The sequence below is a fragment of the Abramis brama genome (assembly GCF_963993115.1).
Source record: "Abramis brama genome assembly, chromosome: 1".
NCBI classification, from domain to species: Eukaryota; Metazoa; Chordata; class Actinopteri; order Cypriniformes; family Leuciscidae; genus Abramis; species Abramis brama.
This window is the reverse complement of record NC_139963.1, coordinates 11982064-12002456: the sequence shown is the minus strand read 5'-3', so window position 1 is coordinate 12002456 and position 20393 is coordinate 11982064. Positions and strand designations below refer to the sequence as shown.

Below are 20393 nucleotides of genomic sequence, written 5' to 3'. Positions count from 1 at the left end.
ATGAATCTTAACATTCTAAAATTTGTGTAAAAAATTATTTAAAAATCAGACAAAAATACAAAGGTACAAGTCATAGAAAGAACTACAATCCCATGAAGCATTGCAAACAGCATGATCAAATTAAAAACTATGGAGAAATATAAAACTACAATTACAAATGGTGATTTTATATATATATATATATATATATATATATATATATATATATATATATATATATTTAACAGATATTTGGGTTATATAAGTTTGTTGCAAAATATGCATATATTCTCAGTGTTCATGGGAGTGGGTGGAGCTAAAGAGATCTTTTATTGCGTTTTGTTTGTTTCTACTCTCTGATTGGTGGAATTTTCTGTATAGCATCATGGGTAATGTAGTTGTCACCATGAATTCCACAGTTAAACAAGTTGAAATAAGGCAGTTTGACATCTTCAACAGAAGCAAATACCATCGATTAACAACCTCAACCTCTATAGCAACCTTATAAGTTATTGTTAAAAAATAAATTTCCTATAGAGAAAATGAATGGAGTTTTACTTCCGGTACCCAACTGTTGCATTCTATTCTTCATATTGCTTACATCTAAACTGAACAAAACAACTGAAATTGAATGGACATTCTTAAAACAATTATGTTTGCTGCTTCTCTCTCTAACATTTAAGATTCTATTCAAAATGAATTAATTCTTGTACGGAATGAAATTAGAATTACTGTGTTTTTTCCCCCCAGCTCACACTCCTGATAACTCCTTCATGGGTTTTGTGACCGAGGAACTAAACCAGACTGAAAGATTCCACATCCAGAGAGACAAAGTCAACAACATGGCTGTGGTTTACGGCAAAGAAGCCAGCATGTGGAAGGTAAGAACGTGTGCATCCAACAATAGCAGGTCAAAGCAAAGGTTTTCCACATGGTTAACAGAAATGAGCAGAATTCTGACACATTTCTACCATCACGCAGTATAGCGTCAGACCGTCAGCCTTGCTCAGCATTTGAAAACACTGCTGTAGACTTGCTTTCAGTCCGTGTAACTGTCAGAACATACGGAGATTGATTGCCTGGCTCCTATCATGGCTTGTTGGGCACAGTGATTGTGCTAAAGTGGTGTTTGGATGTGCTGACAGCAAATAACATCAGCCTGCTTTAACACGCTTCAAAGCAGGATGAAAGCAAACATTCTGCAGCATCGAGAGAGACAGGCTGTGAACATCGCCAGAGGAAACTGCGCCCACCCGTCCGCCAACTAAAGAAATAAATAAAAAACTTGACAAGTAGCAGACTTTAATCAGAAAGTGTGCTCGAACCAATGGGCATTTGGGAGCAGAGATTGGTTTTGAAGAGAACAAAATGCATCCCAGGAGCCGTGAAAAAGCTCAGAGTCTTTGAGAAATGAAGTCTCCACGTTTAACCTGGATGTTTTTTCCTGCCGTTTTTTGAATGCTGCGCTCTTCAGCGCCGTGTTAATGTGTCTCCATCTCTGCCTCTGTGCGGCCCGAGGTTTGCATTGTCATTTCTGTTTGTTTGACAGGTTGCCATTTTAAAGCTATCTGCGCTGTGGAGTCCCTAAACACTGACAGTTCCCTCCAGGCCAAATAGCAGCCCACTCGCTCTCATTGTGCATGTGTCACTCAGCCCAGAACCACAACTGTATGCTTAGAGATTGGCAAGACAATCAGCTCCTCTTGTCCTCTGTCCCCCTCCCCCCATTTCTAATTTATTTTTCGGTCTCTTGACGACCGTCTTGGATCACTTACAGCTCTAACTGAGAGCGTGACAATCTTCTCATCAGTTTATGGATGAGCAGGGTTCCCACGGTCATGGAGAAACCTGGAATTCCAGGCCTGGAACTTGAAAAGTCTGGGGTCGATAAGATTATTTAATGTTTTTGAAAGAAGTCTTCACACAGAATGCATTTTTCCATTCCACTGTGCTTTTTTTCCCATTGTTTTTCAATGTAAACACTCGCTAGACGCTAGCCAAATGCATAAATGTAAATGTAATGTAAATGTAGTTGAAAACACATTCGATTGCTTTTGTAGCGCTTATGCGGTCGATTGTGTTCAAATGTCAATGTCTTCTCTGCGCCTACTGACTTGATGCCTAAACATTATGGGAAGTGCGCTAGTCATATGGGATTCAAACTTTATAACTTTTGTCCATTAGATCAAAAGATCTGAAAAAACACATTAATTTACTCGCCCATAGACCCTCCTCTTGAAGTAATCGGGACAGAAGTGATTGAAAGTGGACAAAAGAAATGGATTAAAACACCAGGTGTGAACGGGAATGCGTCTCCCTCGTCTACTTGTGATCCCAACCAAAACGCATCTTAATACCAGGTGTAAACAGGGCTAGGGGCGTAGTACAAGATCCCGGGCCCAGTCCTGATGGGTCCCCATGTCCGCCCATCCCAAAAAATGAATGAAAAATGAATCTGTAGGCCTGGATGTTTATACGGTAATAACTATTAACTGTAATGCTTAGAGTGGCCTGATAATTAGTCATGTGTGCATACGTCTACACACATTTCAAACCTCCTTTCCCAACATTCTCTAGCCTACTTTACTGTGGTTACTAAGTTTAAGCTAAATGATATTACAATATTTTTTAAGACAAAAGGAACAGACAGCTTATACTGTACATGACATTTGAGTTTCCCCTCCAGTAAATGCCACTAAAGGTAGCCTAATATTAATGCCATATGTGCTGAAGTCACCATTTCAGACTTTCTTAACATACTCTGGTCCACAGTCACTTTACTTAAATGATTTGTACTTGAGATAACATTTATATTATAGCCTATTAATTTAAAATTAAACATGTTTTAAATTAGGCTATTATAATGGTGTGTTGTACGCAAACAGCATTGTTAGTGTACAGTTTATTTACTTAGCCTTTACCTCAGATTACATGTATAACCATATTACCATCTGAAAGTGTATGTTCTGCTCTTTCAATGGGTTGTCTCAGTTCATTTTTAGCACTAACGATCGCGGAGATATTCAAGCAGTTTAGCACTATAGATTTCGTGTTCTAGTTTGTGCTCACCTTTCTTTGAAAAGAAGTCAGTTACCAATTGTTTCCCCTCATTTTGTTTTATTTCCTTCTATTGTCTTTGCTTTCTTTTTTGGTGGCCTGATTTGGCTTTCTTTGAGAAAGACATTTCTACAGCAGAAGTTTGCGCTCCACCAGATGCTCAACTAACTAACATAAACAAAATGCGTGCAGATGGACTCAACCATTTGGCGCATTAGCAAGGGGTGGGTGAGACCTTAGATAATCTTTACGTGTGTGGCCAGTCAATCAACCAGGTTATTCAGCCAATATACTAACTTTACATTTCATCTGACATTCATTCTGAAATTGAATTAGGAAATGAAAATATCCAGGTAAACTAAAATATATTCCAGACTTTTCAAGAACCCTCTCTCCCCTTGGGGCCCTGGTAATCAGTACTGGTTTTACCCCCAGTCCGACACCCTGGGGCCATACATACATTTTGAAATGAGACATGATGCATACTGGGTCACATTAAACAGTGGTTTGATCATGGGGCATACATATAACATACAAGAAAAAATACAATATTCAATGCATTCAAATGCATTCAAATGTTTTACAAAAAAGAAGATTCCATTTAGACTCTGAAAACGGCATTGGAATGAATCATGTATGTCAACTTGCTGACTCACAAATAAGCTTTCATTGGTTTAATTTAAATTTACTGATTGCTTGATACAGAATTATATAACAATGTTTTATCCTCAGCGCTGTTTAACTAACGTTTTCATACAGAGATCGATACGGAGATGTCATTAACCTACCAATGATTTTCCAGAGACAGACAGAAATCTTTAATGTGAACCTTAACGAGGCCCTACATTGATTTTTCTGAATGTCCGTTGTTTGAAATAGCACATCATCTGTTACTCTTATTCTTCAATCGCACATTCATTACTGCTTAGAGGAAAAGCAATTTGGTTCACACAAGAATCATTTGCTCATAAATGTCCGGAAGGTAAACTTTGAACTTTTCTAGTCACTTTCAGAACTGTGCTGTTAATGCATGCATGAGAGTCAAGGTTCTTTTGCTGCGCAAGGAAAAGGGCCAAATGTGTTTTTTATTCTCAAGAGAGTGCGCTTGCCTTCACAACTCTTAATGGTTTGATATAAGAAATTAGGTGTAACACTTGCCTGAGGAGATGTATGAATTATTAATGGAGTAATGATTTAAATAAGTAAATAATTTATAGACCTCTTTAACTGCACATCTAAGAGAACTTTCATTATTGTCCAGAGAACATGGTCCTTCTCTTTGTTCTGATGTGAAAATAGCAACATCAGAAATAGAAATATCAAATGTACGGTCAAGGGCCAGATTGGGGGGAAAAAGCCACCTTGATCACCATTTCTAATATGTTTATTTTATTTTTTAATTTGTCAAACCAAAGCACTCATGCAGACAGCATAAAACATCAAGAGTCCATCAACTCTATGCTGCTTTAATATCTAATATTGAGTAAAACATAATGTAATCTGACCTTTAGATTGCATATACCTGTACATAAGAAACTATAAACTAGTTAGGCTTAGTACTAGAGTATTACTAGAGTTAGGCAGTATAAACTAAACAACAATATTCTCAAGAAAAGAGAAATCAAATCACTACTCTTGGGTATAACATGATTTTAATAATTCTGCCTATAAATTGTAGCCTAAGGCTCATTTTAATTACATGTTTCTCAGTCAAACTCTGACAGCCTCAAATCAGTATTAATGTATGAAATGAAATAATCTCTCAGTGGAGATGATGGTGAAATTGACTTTAGTCATACATAATTAAAGATGTGATCTATAAGTTGTAATATGTTTTAATATAACTTGCCAGCATAATGAATGCATGCTGATGTGTTTTGGCATTATTTATTTTAATATTTTTCTTCAATCATTCTGAGTGTGTACATAGCATTACATTCCATTTAGTTTTTGTTGATTGAGGTCACATATGCACAAATAAAAAAATAAAAAAAAAGTGCATATACAAATTTTGTATATGCAAAAAATTTTGTAGTTCTGCTGTGAAGTTTTAATTGTAAGTCAGTTTCACTGCTCCCCTATGTAACCATGCTTCTGTCTGTGTGCTGTCCATGGTGCTGATCTCAAGTCAGTAGTTGCGAAACAATCACTTTTTAAATGCACAATTTGTAAGTATTTTGTGTACTGTTGATGAAGAACAGTTATACAGCATGCCAGAAAACACTATTCAATTAGAGAAAAGGTGACAGATTTGCGCGACTGAACTATGATAAAATACAGATAAAGCAGCAGTTAAATGCAGTGCACACAATATGAACTTCATTATGTTGCATTAGGCCCAAAATCTTTCAGTGTTTTTCAGAAATTTTCCAGATGTATTAATTCCAAAATCACTTTAACTGTATTTATGACATAGTAATTACAGAACTCATAAGTAGGGACTTTCCAGGAGGGCTTGACACACGTCTTTCTATCACTGTAAAACCCAACAGTTGTTCTAACCAACCCTTTTTAGATTACTTAATGACTAACAATTTGTTGAACATAATTGTAAAAATCTAGTTATCTGTACTATTCACATACTATGCCTTTGTTACTCAGAAACCCAAGTAAAGATTACTTGATTGGATTCTAGGGGTGGGAGAAAAAATCGATCCATCGATGCATCGCGATTCTCTCTCCAACGATTCTGGATCGATTCTGAGAATTTCAGAATCTAAGCTTAGTTTTTAACCAGATATGCGATGACGCTGAGTTTGCTTTAGAAACACCCGTAATCTGCTTTTTTCCAATTCCTCACACACATACATACACCAGTCAAACTTTCCGTAAAATAATCTTTCATAAGTTCGGAAAGGTTGAAGCGAATTACAAGGACATTCACAGGCTTCATTGCACAGGATGCGCTGTGAGAGACGCGCGCTTTGTTTGATGTTACGTTACACTTGAAGCGTGCTGTCTCGCCTTTCGGTATTTTCCTTACAAATGCTCTACGAAGTCATCATTTATGTGGTTTGGAATGCAGTGGACTTGTTTATTTAAAATATGAACCTGACTAACAGAAGGCTGCTTTCAATTTCAAATGCTGACGCGCGCTTTGTTTGAGGAGTAGATAAAGAATCATTCTGGAATTGGATCAGATCGTGAGGTGACTAAAGATTCCCACCCCTAACATTTACATACTGTGAATCGTTTTTTTGAATCGAGAATCGTTTTTGAATCGAAAATCGATTTTGAATAGAATCTTGAGCCTAAAAATCGATATCGAATCGAATCGTGACATTGTCTGAATCGTGCACCCCTGTTGGATTCGTACCATTTTGTCAAGCAAATGAGGCGGGGCAACTCTGGATTGACTTTTCACTCATTTCCTCCACTTCTGCAGTTATCTTTCTCCTTAGTTGCCTTTGCTTATGTTCTAAGTCAATGTTGAATTGTCAATACAACTGAACATTTTGAGAGAATATCACATTATTTGACTTTATAAATTGATGTTGATTTCTTATAATTATTTAGTCGCCATTATGCTGATCAGTGTTCCGTTTGGTTGGACACTTGGAACTTCATTTGAATCACAGTTATTTGTGGTTTCACAGGAAGTGAAGTAATACCTATGTTGCTTTTAAAAGATACCAAACTTCTCTCTAAATCACTAACTAATCTACATTTGATGTTGAGTTACAGTCTATTACAATTTTATTGTTAACACTATTGTGAAACAGTAAACATTTAAAGGGGGTTGATCCCCCCCAGTTGTGCCAATATCTTACAATCAACATTGTTTTAGTGACACAGACATCAACATTCAACAGACAAAACACTACAATGGTAACCATTACATTAATTTTTAAATGTATAAGACTCAAAACAATTGTATTTGTTCTTTATTGTGCAAATACTGACACAAGACAGCAAATACAATTGTCAAATAAAGCAAAAAACTGTAAAAACAAAGCAATTGCTTAATTCATTCATGCTGCAATGCTCTCTGTTACTCTGTTAATATTAAGTCAGTAACACTCAGAAGCCAAGTTATAAAAACTTGAATACACTGATACTCTTTACTAGATTTTCCTGAGGCAAGATTTTTTTCAAGTAAAATTACCAAATTGAAGTGTACAGCTTATTCTCATCCATTATCCCCATTTTCTGTGCTGATGCAGGGTAAGGAGAAGTTGCTGACCATCTTACACCGTTACATGGACATCCATGGGACAGTGTACTATGAGGCACAGCGTCCCCCAGAGGTGCCAGCATTCGTCAGGAACCACGGCTTACTGCCCCAACAGGAGTTACAGCAGCTTCTGAGAAAGGCTAAGGTACTGTTAGCATGATGTACTTTTAAATCTTTGATAAGAAGTGTTGGGGAAAGTTACTTTTAAAAATAATTTGTTACAATATTTCGTTACTCCTTAAAAAGTAACTAATTGCGGTACTTATTAGTAACTTGCAGTTACTTTTTGCATTACATTAGTGTTACATTACTTTTGCATTATTATGTGAGAAGTTACATTTTGCAAGTGTTTAATGCAGTAATGCACTCAACACCATAGCATATATAACATACACCTTCATTTAGATTGCCTGGCCCCTAGATAGATATGCCATACAAACAATCTATTAACATTATGGGTTATTTTACCTATTGTATAACTCTTTTTTTTTTTTTTTTATTCATTCTTTTGTCTGTTCCCGCGCATGCATGTGTGTGCAAGTGACTATGTTATGGAGAAGAGATTTTAATTCAGTATTTTATTTTATTTATTTTTTTTTTAAATAATTGTAAATTACTTTTTAGTTTATTACTAAATAATAAAATAAAGTAACTTAAATATTAATGTGTACATTTATAAAGTAACGCATTACTTTACTCGTTATCAAAAAAAGTAATCTAATTGCATAATACACATTACTTGTAATGCATTACCTGCAAAACTGATAATAGTTTAAATATTATTGTAGGACTGTCAATTTAAAGTATGAATTTCATCTTGACCTGAAAGTAAATTCCATTCTAAGAGATTTTCTACCATTAGAGCAATTACTTAGGGGACTTCCTTCATCAAATATTCATACACGTCATTATTGATTAATGATCATAAAAAATGTATTAAACTTTTAATCTGTTGACAACCCTAGCTTAGAATTTAAACCAATTCATACAATTACATTTTCTCTTAGCTCTTCCTGGGATTTGGCTTTCCGTATGAAGGCCCCGCCCCTTTAGAGGCCATAGCCAATGGATGTATATTTCTGCAGCCAAAGTTCGACCCCCCTCGCAGCTCCCTCAACCATGAGTTCTTCAGAGGCAAGCCCACTTCCAGAGAGGTAAGTGCAGTCTGTGCGCTATATATGCCAGTAACCATACTCTCTCTCTCTCTCTCCTTCTTTTTTTTCTTTTTTTTGTTGACCAGGACAGTACAAAATGTATATTACTACTACAGTAAAGTAATGTATACAGTATACATATATTAGTATGTATACATGTACAGTATGAGTTTCTGAATTGTATTTTTTGTAATTCTACTTCCTTAAATACAAAATCATCCTATGCATCATATTTGCCAACCTTTAGTCAACCTTGTCATGTGTTTTTGTTTAGTCAAGTTTTAGTCAACTATATGTCTGGGCATAGTTTTAGTCACTAAAAGCTAGTCACATTTTCATCATGCTACATAATGGTTAAATTGATAATCACAATTATTTTGCTCAAAATTAAAATCACAATGATTGTTGTCATTTGAGAAATATATTTTTATATTTCATCAGAATTATTCCACTTTCACCTATAAGCAGAAATTAAGAGAATGTTAACATGCATGGTTTATTTTACCTCATCTAACTTCCTGATTTATCGCAATAATCATATAGCTTAAATTAACACACTCTATACATTATGAAAACTGTTAAAACAAGAAACTTCTCTCAAAAATTAAAACTGTGGAATTCCTTAATCCTTTAATTCATGTTTTTTTTTTTCTATTAAAACAACAGCAAAAAAGACTTTGTATTGCCACACAGAGGGTGCATTTATTCAGCAACCACAATCGCAAACAATAGTCTAAATCCATGTTTGGATTTATTGCAGTTTAAAACTGTGAAGGTTTGATCGCAGATTTAGTCCAAGCAAACAGAACACAGACTGACTGAATGACGCTTTCATTTAAGCAGAATTTCTCAATGGAGATCGCTTAACTCCAGCTTACTTGTTTGTTTGTTTTCAGATCATCTGCGGCACTTCCATAGTGTAGAGAAAATGTCTTTGCTTAGTGTTGTTTTTCTTCTGTGCATTATCTTGATCTCCTAAGTGTTTGTTAATTTGATTGCATGTTTAATAAAGTTGACTACTGCATTTAGTTCCTGACTCAACTCATCTCTTGCAACGTGATATCATGATAGTTAACACTATTTCTTTTTTTTTATCTCCCCATCAGGTGTCATCTCAGCATCCGTACACTGAGCAGTACATCGGCAAACCCCATGTCAGAACAGTAGACTTCAACAACTCTCAAGAATTTGAGACAGCTGTTGTAGACATACTCAAAGACAAGGTAACTGTAGTTTTCTGTTACATCTCTCTTATATGCAGTGTAAAAGTGGTTGAAGAAATGTAGAAAAGGGATGTCCAATTTTTTTGCAATTTATGTTATACAATACAATTTACATACTCCCATCAAGACATGCCTAGTAGTTGTAAGAGGAATATTTGGAGATGCTGTCATCTTTTCTTATATAAATCTTCCATGGCGCCAATTAAACAGAGGAGTGCAATATAGTGTTTGTTAGTCATCTTAGTCTTTAGTTCTGACTCAGTTGCTTCCTCAAAGCACAAACTTGCTGTTGTTATGGAAACACACAGAGTGTCTGTCAAAAGTTTGAAATCACAGTTTTTTTTTCATCCACAGTGCAAAAATAGGGAAAGCAAACAAAAGAATTAGCATGTTTTTGAGCACAGAGAACAACAGTTTGCAATTGTGTAGATGTACACAAGATCAGTCTTTCCAAACTTGCTTTGAGTTTCACCATCACCCATGGAATGATACGACATGCAAATTCTAAATTCGAATTCTAAAAAAAGATCAATTATTTTAAATTTGTTTCAACACTGTGGGATATTGCCGTTTCCAGGAATGATTGCACATCCCTGCTGAGAAGACTTGTGCTGGTTAATGCTGGTTTGATGCTGTTTTAGCCAGTCTAGCTAGTATTATGGAGACACAAGTACTTTGTATTAGAAAAAAAATATATATATAAAAAGAAAGTTAGAACTAGAGGCATTGGTGAAACCTTATAAAAGTGAAAATATTGCTATTTTCTAAATGAATGGCAGGTTAAAGTTGTCAATGAATACACCTACAAACTACATTTGTTTTTATTTACTCATGCTCATATCACTTCAAGGCTGTAACGTTAATTTTGGGTTTTGTTCATGTCTTTTATTTTTTAATTCATGCTCACAGTCTGCAGTTGTGTTCAAAATCGCCCCCTATACCCTCATTCGCTTCATTACTCCACTAATATAGTCCAGTTGAAGGAGTGAATGAAAACGACCCTGAGTTCGCCGGAAGGGCTTCCGCTCTTGCATAGTTTGCTCAAACTTTGAGCTTGCTGTTTAATAGTCATTTGAATCTTAGCATACTGGCAGCTCCAGTAGAAACGAAAAGATTTATCTTGAACTCTGTCATGGAAACTAGCATGTGTAAACCTTAATTAAACAATTTAATAATCAATTAAAAAGGAATTTATACCTGTATGATATTGTGCTGTACCCACATTGGACCAGCGGTTTGGAAAATGGATGGATGGATGATTCAGTTGCGGGCGCCATCTTCTGGTCTGACGCGGGAATTCATTCAGCACGAACCTCACAGTGCATTGTGGGTAATCTCTAGCCGTTGAGAGTGCATTTGTTGTACACTCGTTATTGTGGTGCATTCTGGGATTGAATGATATTGCACTCGATAATGTCCACTATGGTAAACACCACTATAAATAGCCGTTCCCTCAAATAGGGACCTATTTAAGGGTTTAGGGGGCAATTTCAGACACAGCCCCAGTTTCTGGTTTTGTCATGTGATTCCCTTGCCCTCATGTGATCATGTCATGTTCTTCCCTTGTCTAATGTGTCCTGTTCTGATTGGGTCTCTTGTTTCATGTGTCACATTTCATCTGTTCTGTTTGTTTCATGTTTCCATTGTGCCTTGTCTAGCTTTGTTCCTTGTAACCTGTTGGTGAGTTTCTTGTTTCTTAGTCAAGTCAAGTTATCAAGTCAAGTCTTTGTGATTTTAAATACAAATAAAAAACATTCAAAGGATTTTCTCTAACGTCCTCCATGAAAACTAGTCCCGTCAGAATAGGGCTTAAACCAGTATTGATATGAATATATTTCCCCTGGTCAAAGCTCTTGAAACCTCGATCAGATGCTAAACAGAAACGTTGACACCCTGGATTTGACGTCATTGGTATTCATGTGTGTCATAAGCAAAAGTGATGGAGAAGAATATTTGTGAGCTGCATTGGAGAGGATTTTCCCATGTGTAACATTAAGTCAGTTCTTCACACAAAGCTATCATAAGGCTTGGTTCAATCCCTAAACACTTGCCCATCTGCCATTGGTTAGCCAAGAAGAATGTTCACTTATGATTTATTTAACATTGAAAGTACCTTTAAATATGAATCAAGACGCATAGTTTAATCAGGCTTCACAATAATGACATGCATGGACAGGTATTAGTTAAGTGAACAGCATGTGTTTGCTGCATAAGTTGTAAATATTTTTCTGTTTGTGACTTTTAGCATTCGTCTGTTTGCACAGGTGGAACCCTTTATACCATACGAGTACACTTGTGAGGGCATGCTGGAGAGAGTGAACGCTTACATTCAACATCAGGTACGGATGCATTTCAAGTTCAATACTATTAAAGAACACACATAAAAACAGATATATATATTTATATTACAACTGGAGAAAATGATCCATTAGTATTCCCATTTTTTTTGTTTGCCATTTGATAAAAACCCCTGGAAATATGCACTTTGAATTAAAACACACAATTTGAGTCACCCTTGCTTATAGATTCTCAGTTCTGGTCTATTACCCAATCACACAAGCCAAAAATACCATGTGACTAATCACTCTGGATCCAACATGACGTTATGAAAAAATGGCACAACTAGAGCCATTTTGACACTTTGAAAGTCCAGAAAAAGATTGCATTCCTGTAACCTTTCATTTTATGATTTGGTACACACTGCTATTTATGTTGCATACTGTTTAGGACAGAAAGTGTACGAATCGTGAGCAGAGCAAGTCTATGATCTGTGTTACGCTTACACATGCACACGTAGACAAAAATGTAAGAGAATAAGCGTAAGCATATTTTTGCCTATGATGTGAACTACACATATGCTGAGTTTGCTAGTTGGTTGCCTTTGGGATTTGATGTGAGCACATACACTGAAACACACTTTTGAGAACCTGAACTACTCTGAATGCTTTGTTCAGCTCCTTCAGTACTCAGCACCACTTCTTTTCTTTCTTTTTTTAGCTCAAACCTGGAAATAACGTACAAAGAGTTCAGATGCAAAAGCCTCTAAGTGCCATCTGAAATTTTCTTCTAGAATGATCATTTTTATAAAGCTTGTATATTTAAGTTAAGTAATTTCACTTAAATAACAATTAATAGGTAATTTGCATTGCCATTTAAGTGAAATTATTGAACTTAAATATACGAGCCTGATAAAAATGATCATTCTAGAAGAAGATTTCAGATGGCATTTAGAGGCTTTTGCATCTGAACTCTTCATACACAAAGTAAAATTACTCCTGACCCTTGGGAGTATTCATTTTTAAGAATTCATAACAAATAGGTAATTAAAGTGAAAAAAGTTAAAATAGTAGTTAAAAAGCAATAATATTTTGCATTGTAGTATTATTTGTATTGGCATTATGACACTATTTACACTATTTATGACACAATATACACTATTTATTTATTTTTTATTGTATTTGACTAAACAGACTATTGACCCATTCACACCAAAACAATAACTGTAAAGATAATGATCCAATAACTATATTATCGTACACATCAACAGATTTTTTTTTTATTATTATAAGCTTGTGCTGCAGTTCTGTCAGGACCACTATCGTCAAATACCATTGACAGTTAGCATACAGTTAGGATTGGCGGTATGGTTCTGTTCTGGGCAAGAACTCCCTGAGCCTAGCATGGATAAGAGCAGCAATAAGCCCCGAATAAACAGAACAGAACCAACATGAATGTATTGCAGATATCATTAATTCAAGATTTTAAAGCACAACACGAATCAAGAATTTATTCTGATTCAAGGGGAATCAGAATGCCAAATCCTGACTGACGAGAGGAGCTGGGGAGGGAGGAGGCTAATGAGCTCCTGAGAAACGTGATAGCTGCTGATAATACTGAATGAGCTTATATATGTATACAGTGATAGGCGTCGTATTCCTATAGGTAGATGTGGATCAGCTTTGTGTCAGCTGAAGCGAGCTTGACTAACGTGACCTGCCAGAACTGACGCTACACTTAATTTCTGTTGTTTGTCACTTTAAATGCTCAAACTCGTTAAAATTGGATCAATTCTGTGTGCACGACAACAATATACTAAAAACAGAAACGTTTTTCCTTTGTGTTTAAAACAGACTACAATGTTGTCAAAACAATCCCATTCACGCGGATCCGTGAAAACGAATAAAAACACGGTATTATTTACGCCAGGCCAGTAGATGGCAGTGTCACTTTGTAAAGAAACACTATGCGCCTTTAGACTGAACACGTAATACATACAGTATGTGCATAACGTCACAGTTTTCACAAACTCACTTTTTTGTAGTTTACATGGAAAATATAATGGGATAGTTTTCAAAAACATGCTCTTTGAAAAAGTTTGCATGTAAACGGCCCCTTTGATTGGCTGTCAATGTTTTTATCGTTCATCAGCTGGAAATAATTGTTCTGAAAGTGATTAAGATCATTCAATATCATGTGATACATAGAATTAGAACCATTATTATACTAAACTTTATAGTTCTAGTTATCGTTAGCGTTATTGCTATTGCTATTGGTATTGCTGCAGCAGACCTCATGTCTGGTGACTATTAAAGCCTCTGCCTTGTAATATGGTAATTTTCATAAAATAAAATAAATAAAATAAAATAACTCAAAAGTAAAACAGTTTTTATTTATTTATTAGTATAGTATTTATAGTATTTATTTATTTATTTTTATAAAACATAGTTGTCTGTAAATCCTGATTGGATTGATTGGATGAATCACAAAATTGTACAAAAATAGCAGCAGCGCACATCATTTGAATTCTGTATCTGTTCAGGAAAAACTGCTATATATATATAAAAAATTTTTTTTTTTTTTTTTTTTTTTGATAATGTATCATAAGGCTCTCTTGCAAAGATATTTCCAGTCAAAATCTTCTTCTTTTTTTTTTTTCTTTTTTTTTTTTTGTAGGATTTTTGTCACCGCGGCGTTCCATTCCCTAAAGTCAATGAATCCAGATCGTGGCCTGGGAATCCACCCAGTCCTTTCCTCCAGCTGCCCAACTCCACAGCTTTGATCTGGGCACCCAACATCACTGCTCCGGCCTGCTGGCCCCCCCTCAGCGCCCTCCGGCTCGTCCTGTCTCCAGAGGCCTCGTCCTGTGTGAAAACCTGCCAGGATGCCGGTCTAATCTGCGAGCCAGCTTTCTTTCCTTTCATCAACAATATGGAAGCCTTCAATGGGTGAGAGACACACACTGTTTCTGGATTGTTTGCATGTGTTTTTTTTTTTTTAAATGTATTTGTTCATATGAAGTTATGATATTAATTGTATCTACTGTATAATAGATTATATATTCGCTTTGTAATGCTTATGTATTCATATACACCTTTAAAGAGTATAATCAGGGTTTGAAATGAACACCCGCCAACCTGCCAAATGCAGGTAAAAATAAACTGTGGCGGAAAACGTTGTCAAATCGCTGGCCAATTTGGCGTGTTACTTATTGTGTTTACTCACGTCGCTGTGGAAGTTCATGTAAGCCAAATCTGCCCTATTTAGCGCAAATACTCAACTCGTGAGTCATCATGATATATTAAATACAGCGTATTACGAGGAAACTGTGATCTTTTTTTTTTTTTTGGCTAGTAGAAGTTCTGAATGGCTGGTAATTTTCCATTGAAACATGCTAAAGTGCAGCAATCTCGAAGCAAATGTCCCAATCATTTTCTCCAAATAAAAATAGGCTGTTACACTTTATTTTAAGGTGGCATTGTTACAGTGTAATTATACATTTAAGTACGTGATATTAATGATTAAAATTGATATTAATTGACTACATGTACTTACTATAGGGATAGGGTAGGATTAGAATTTGGTTGAGGGTTCATTGCATGCAGAGGTGTAAAGTCCAGGGGTCAGAAAGTAAAAGTCCTGCCATATGTTTATTCCACCCATGGACTCAGACAGCTGATTTCACTAATTATTTATATCTCCTGGCTGAAAAACTGTGCTAATTAGCAAATCCAGGTGATTGGAACAAAATACTGAGGAGGACTTTTACTTTCTGAACCTGGACTTTACACCTCTGGTTGCATGTAATTATGCATCATTTACTGTTATTACTATGGTAAGTACATGTAACATATGTAACAAGGACACTGTAAAATAAAGTGTTACCAAAAAGCCTTTTTAGCAATAAGATATACATAAGTCTTGAAATCAATGAAATCAGTAGTTTTATGTCACTGTAGTTTTGTTTTCATTTACAGAGCTTCATGGGATAAGCAGTTTCATGTAATATTTTGCTTCAGTCATAATGTGTAATGTGTTATTCATCTCACAGCTGGATGGTTTGGTTTAAAGCTGACAGATCTTAAATCCCTATGAAGAAAATGAATGAGAAAAGTATTTACGTAACCAAGACCGCTGTAGAAATGAGCAGTCATTGTTCTCTATTCACCGTGCTGTTTTGAATATCTCCCCCTGTACCTGTCTGTGGTTGTTTGTAATGGATACGTTGTGTGTGAATATGTGCATTTCAGGCTTAATGCTCAGTGTGAGTCTTTGGAAGCGGAGAAGAACCACGTGTTTCCAGCTGTACAGGTGGACAGGAGAGAGTGTTTCCAGCAGAAGGAGCCGCTGCTGTTCAGTTGCGCTGGAGTCAGTGCCAAACACCAGCGGGTTTGTCCTTGCAGAGACTACCTCCACGGCCAGGTGGCGCTGTGCAGGGACTGCCTTTGAGCTTTCACCATAGACCTTTAAAGATGTCTGTGGTAAACTGAGGCCAGTCCAGGGCAGAATCCTCAGATCGCTGGTATCAAGAGGTTCATGGGAATTGCTGGACTGAGGTCATTGACGTCAAGCTTGAAGATACGTCCGAAGAAGTGTCCTCACTCTTGGTTACTTTGATCCAAAGCAAAACTTTGCCTCCAGATGGGCTATTGATGGTAAGCGAGATGGTAACCCTGATGTTCACCATCTTTGGAGTCGATCTGAAAGAGTTCGGCTGGTGGTGGCTTCAAGGTCGGACGGCGTGAGCCGAAAATAAATGCAAAATACAGTTTTGAGTTTGTGGCTGCTATGTGATGCACGCCAGACTCTAGTAGCTGAAGTTTTATGAATGCTGGAAGTGCCAGAATTGCACATGAATTTTAAAGTCAACATGAAACGTTATAGAGTGTTGCAGGGTTGAAGTATTTTTGTAGGCCAAAACTGGGAAATGAGTTAGCATTTTATCACTTCCATCATAAATTCAATGGCTTTGTTGAATGAGTTTTTGGTTAAATGACTGAAATAAGATCTGTGATTAACACAAGCTCAAAATATGTTCATGTTTTATTCTACAACATGAAATACATCATTAATCCCCCCCCTTTTTTAAAGCTTTTACTTGTCTTGTAAAAGGCGGCTGCTACCAAGTGTTTAATGTGACTATAGAGGTTGTTGAGGACATTAATCGTCATCATCCGAACAAATAAACTCATCTACTCGCTAGTCGCTTTCACAGCCTTGTTGTGTTTGTAATCACACTCTTGCAAACTATTATAACTCCAACTTCCAGGGAAAAGGTTTTAAATAAAGACTGAAAGATTTGTCTAAAGCTTAATGGTGGTGGCATTGAAGTCATGTGACTGTAGTGTAGTGCATGTATAACCTGCGTTTAGCTTTTTTACTTGTGACGGTTGTATTTAGGTTTCAAAATTGGTAAAAGTTGTGTTCATTTGTGAAGATTGTCATGATGAACAATCCATGCAAAAAGCATAAACCTTTGCTGGTCACAGAGCTTATTTTCTTCAACAATACAAAAGCCAATTTGGGTTTTGTCGATGGAACCAGTGTGATGATTAACTTATGGCTCGGCCTACAAAAATACATTATCATTGAGGCACACAACCCATTTTAATGTATTATATTTTGGAGTCAAATAGGAGATTGAAAGTAGATTTTTTTTTTTTTGTCCCACTTCCGTCCGCTCCTACTTTTATTCTGCACCCACTCCCGCTTAAAGTGCCCTTATTATGTTTTTTCGAATATTCCCTTTCATGCAGTGTGTACTATAGCTGTCTGTGAATGTAAACTTTCTGCAAAGTTGTAAAGTCGAAAGTGCACGATAAGTAATGTTATTGTCTCCCAAAAGAAATAATGGACTCTGAACCGCCTAAACGAGTCATTTGTTATTCGAATCCCACTGGATGACGGTTCTACGTCACTAGAAAATACATTTGCATAATGCCCATCTATGTTGTATGGTGTCCGCCCTCGAACAACTTGCCCTGCCAAATCCCAGAGTTCAACACAGGATTCGCATAACGCTTGCTTTGGACTAACTTGCTCCTCAGAATCACAACCTGTAAGTCTGAATAATTATTGATGTATATATTTTCTACCGGGTGTTCAAAATACATAGTTTTGTGTTTTATATTGTGTAAGCTTCCGGCTAACCGGCTAACTCACGTTATCACTGTCTTACTGAAATACTTCTGCTAAGCAGCTGTGGGCCACTATTGGCTAAAACTGTGTCTATTAATGCAGATTGGCTGTGGTTCTTACTACTTTGATTAAAGATATAGGATTGAGCAAGATTTGTTTTGCCAACTTTAATGTTACATCAGTCATTCACGTTAGTGCACGGCTAATGTACGCACCGTTATTGATACAGTTCCTGCATGTGCACCACAATAAATTAGAAATATACACATGGGTTTGTTGATGGACGTACACTTGTTGATGCTGATGGTGAGGAATTACAGCTGCAACATCTCATAATGTACCTCAAACTGAGTAATGTATCAATAGCCGCTTTCCGACCAAGTAGTTACAGGAACTTAGTTCTAGGAACTGTCCACTTCTAAACAGTTCTATGAACTACTCTCCCCCAAACTCGGTTTTGCTGTTTGCGTTCGCACTGGCCAAGTGGCCATAGGAACTGGTAGGAGGAGTAAGGGAGTGACGCAAGCACGGTGACTTTTATTTTGACGGCGCGACGGACCTTTATTTTGGCGCCGCTGAGAACGCCAGAGCAAACAATGCTCGCATTCTCTGTGTTTATTAGTTAGCGATCTGTCTAACAGTACTGTTTAATATGTTATTAGATAGAACTGTTATAGAAAGTAGACAGTATATGAAAAAAAGGTTATTAGCCTATGCCGTGTGGTTGATGTCCAGTGTTGCTAGCTGGACAGATAAACATAATCATGTTTGGCTTGGTCCCCTCAAAGTTGCGTTGGATTTTCTCTTCAGCATAAAGGTTTAGAGACCCATCTATCACTGTTTTCCATGTTTGTGTAGTCAGTTTCTGGAGTAAATATATAGGCTATAATCTATGTGTTTACATTCTAGCTGTTTTAAAAATGGCGGGTGCTGGTGCTCTGCGTGCGTTCGGCAAATCAGCGTACACTAACGTCACGGGTAGTTCCTATAGTGCTGGTTTAGACCCTACTCTGAAGTAGGACCTAAATTAGTTCCTCCAAATGGAGTTCCTAGAACTAAAATCGTTCCTAGTTCCTGCGGTGCGAACACACCGACATCCGGGTACTTTAGCCAATCGTTCTAGGAACTGTGAAAAGGTTCCTCCGGTCGGAAAGCGGCTAATGAGAAACATCCTGCTCAAGTCATCCTTTAGATGGAGGTTTGGGCTCAATAACAGAAGCCTCCGGAGCTGAAGTTTATGGTAATGGGCGTTTTGTTTCCGATGTGCGCTGTGAGCGGTAGACCAATCACAACAGACTGGCCATCTGACCAATCAGAGCAGAGCAGGTGGAATGGAGGGATTTAGAGAGATTGATTCATCTGACGAGTCGTTTGAGATTCGAGATGTTATGAGAAAATGTTTTTTGGCCTTTGATGCATGTAAACCTGTTGTAGGAGACCTCCAGAACAAAATCAGGAACCTTTAAAATAGCATAATAGGGGCACTTTAAAACGCAAGAATTTTACTTGTTATTTTTGTCTTATCATGATACTGTCAACACAGTAAAAAATGTCACAGAGAAAAAATAGGCTAAATAAAATACGACATCTGTCACTCAAAATTATACAGTAAGCCAAAAATACGAATAAACGAAAACTGTTGGCTTACTAGCTAGACTGCAAAATGAAATCTTTTTACTGTTGGCTTACTAGCTAGACTGCAAAATGAATTCTTTTTACTGTTGGCTTACTAGCTAGACTGCAAAAACCTACATATCTCCTCCAAAATCCGACCACAAAGGCTGAATGTTCTTCCTGAAGGTGCATGCAATCCAAGTACATACTTCATGGATTCAGTTGAGTGTTCAAATAAATCATGGATGGATCCAGTCGTGGCAAACCGTATGTTCTACTACGGTAGGGTTTAGTTTTAGATTAGGGCTAGTTTTTTATTTTAGTGCTGTGTATGCATTCAGCACTGTGACTGGCATGACCAGTGAAATGTGTACCTTGAAATGCAATGTAAGTCGCTTTGGATAAAAGCGTCTGCCAAATGCATAAATACAAATATAAATATAATGTCTATTTGATGTTTTTCTCATTTAACACAATAATGACTATTGAAATGATATTTTTTTTAACAATTTCTCAGCCAAATTTGATGTGTGATTAATTTGCCTTTAATTATAATAATTAATTGCCAAATACTGTGATTAATTATATTAAAATTATATGTATATATACATATATATATATATATATATATATATATATATATATATATATATATATACAGTAATTGTTTGAGGTAAAATATAGTTGTTTTGCATGATAACCACTATATTGCCACAATAGATAGATAGCACTTTATTTTAAGGTGACGTTATTACTTTTTAACAACACAAATACTTA

General features: G+C 36.4%; 1 protein-coding gene across 1 annotated transcript in view; it reads left to right on the top strand.

The window, feature by feature from the left end:
• The window catches only part of mgat5b (alpha-1,6-mannosylglycoprotein 6-beta-N-acetylglucosaminyltransferase B), a gene marked incomplete at its 5' end in the record, with an annotated part of 135946 nt that extends 115792 nt beyond the window's left edge, over positions 1-20154 (top strand). Inside the window, 7 exons of the mRNA XM_084111143.1 lie at positions 730-860; positions 7200-7355; positions 8218-8364; positions 9471-9587; positions 11852-11926; positions 14541-14812; positions 16115-20154. Of these exons, the coding sequence (XP_083967269.1) occupies positions 730-860; positions 7200-7355; positions 8218-8364; positions 9471-9587; positions 11852-11926; positions 14541-14812; positions 16115-16313 (1097 nt within the window). The 3' untranslated portion in view covers positions 16314-20154. The remainder of the gene's footprint in view (positions 1-729; positions 861-7199; positions 7356-8217; positions 8365-9470; positions 9588-11851; positions 11927-14540; positions 14813-16114) is intronic.
• Positions 20155-20393: the final 239 nt, after the last annotated feature.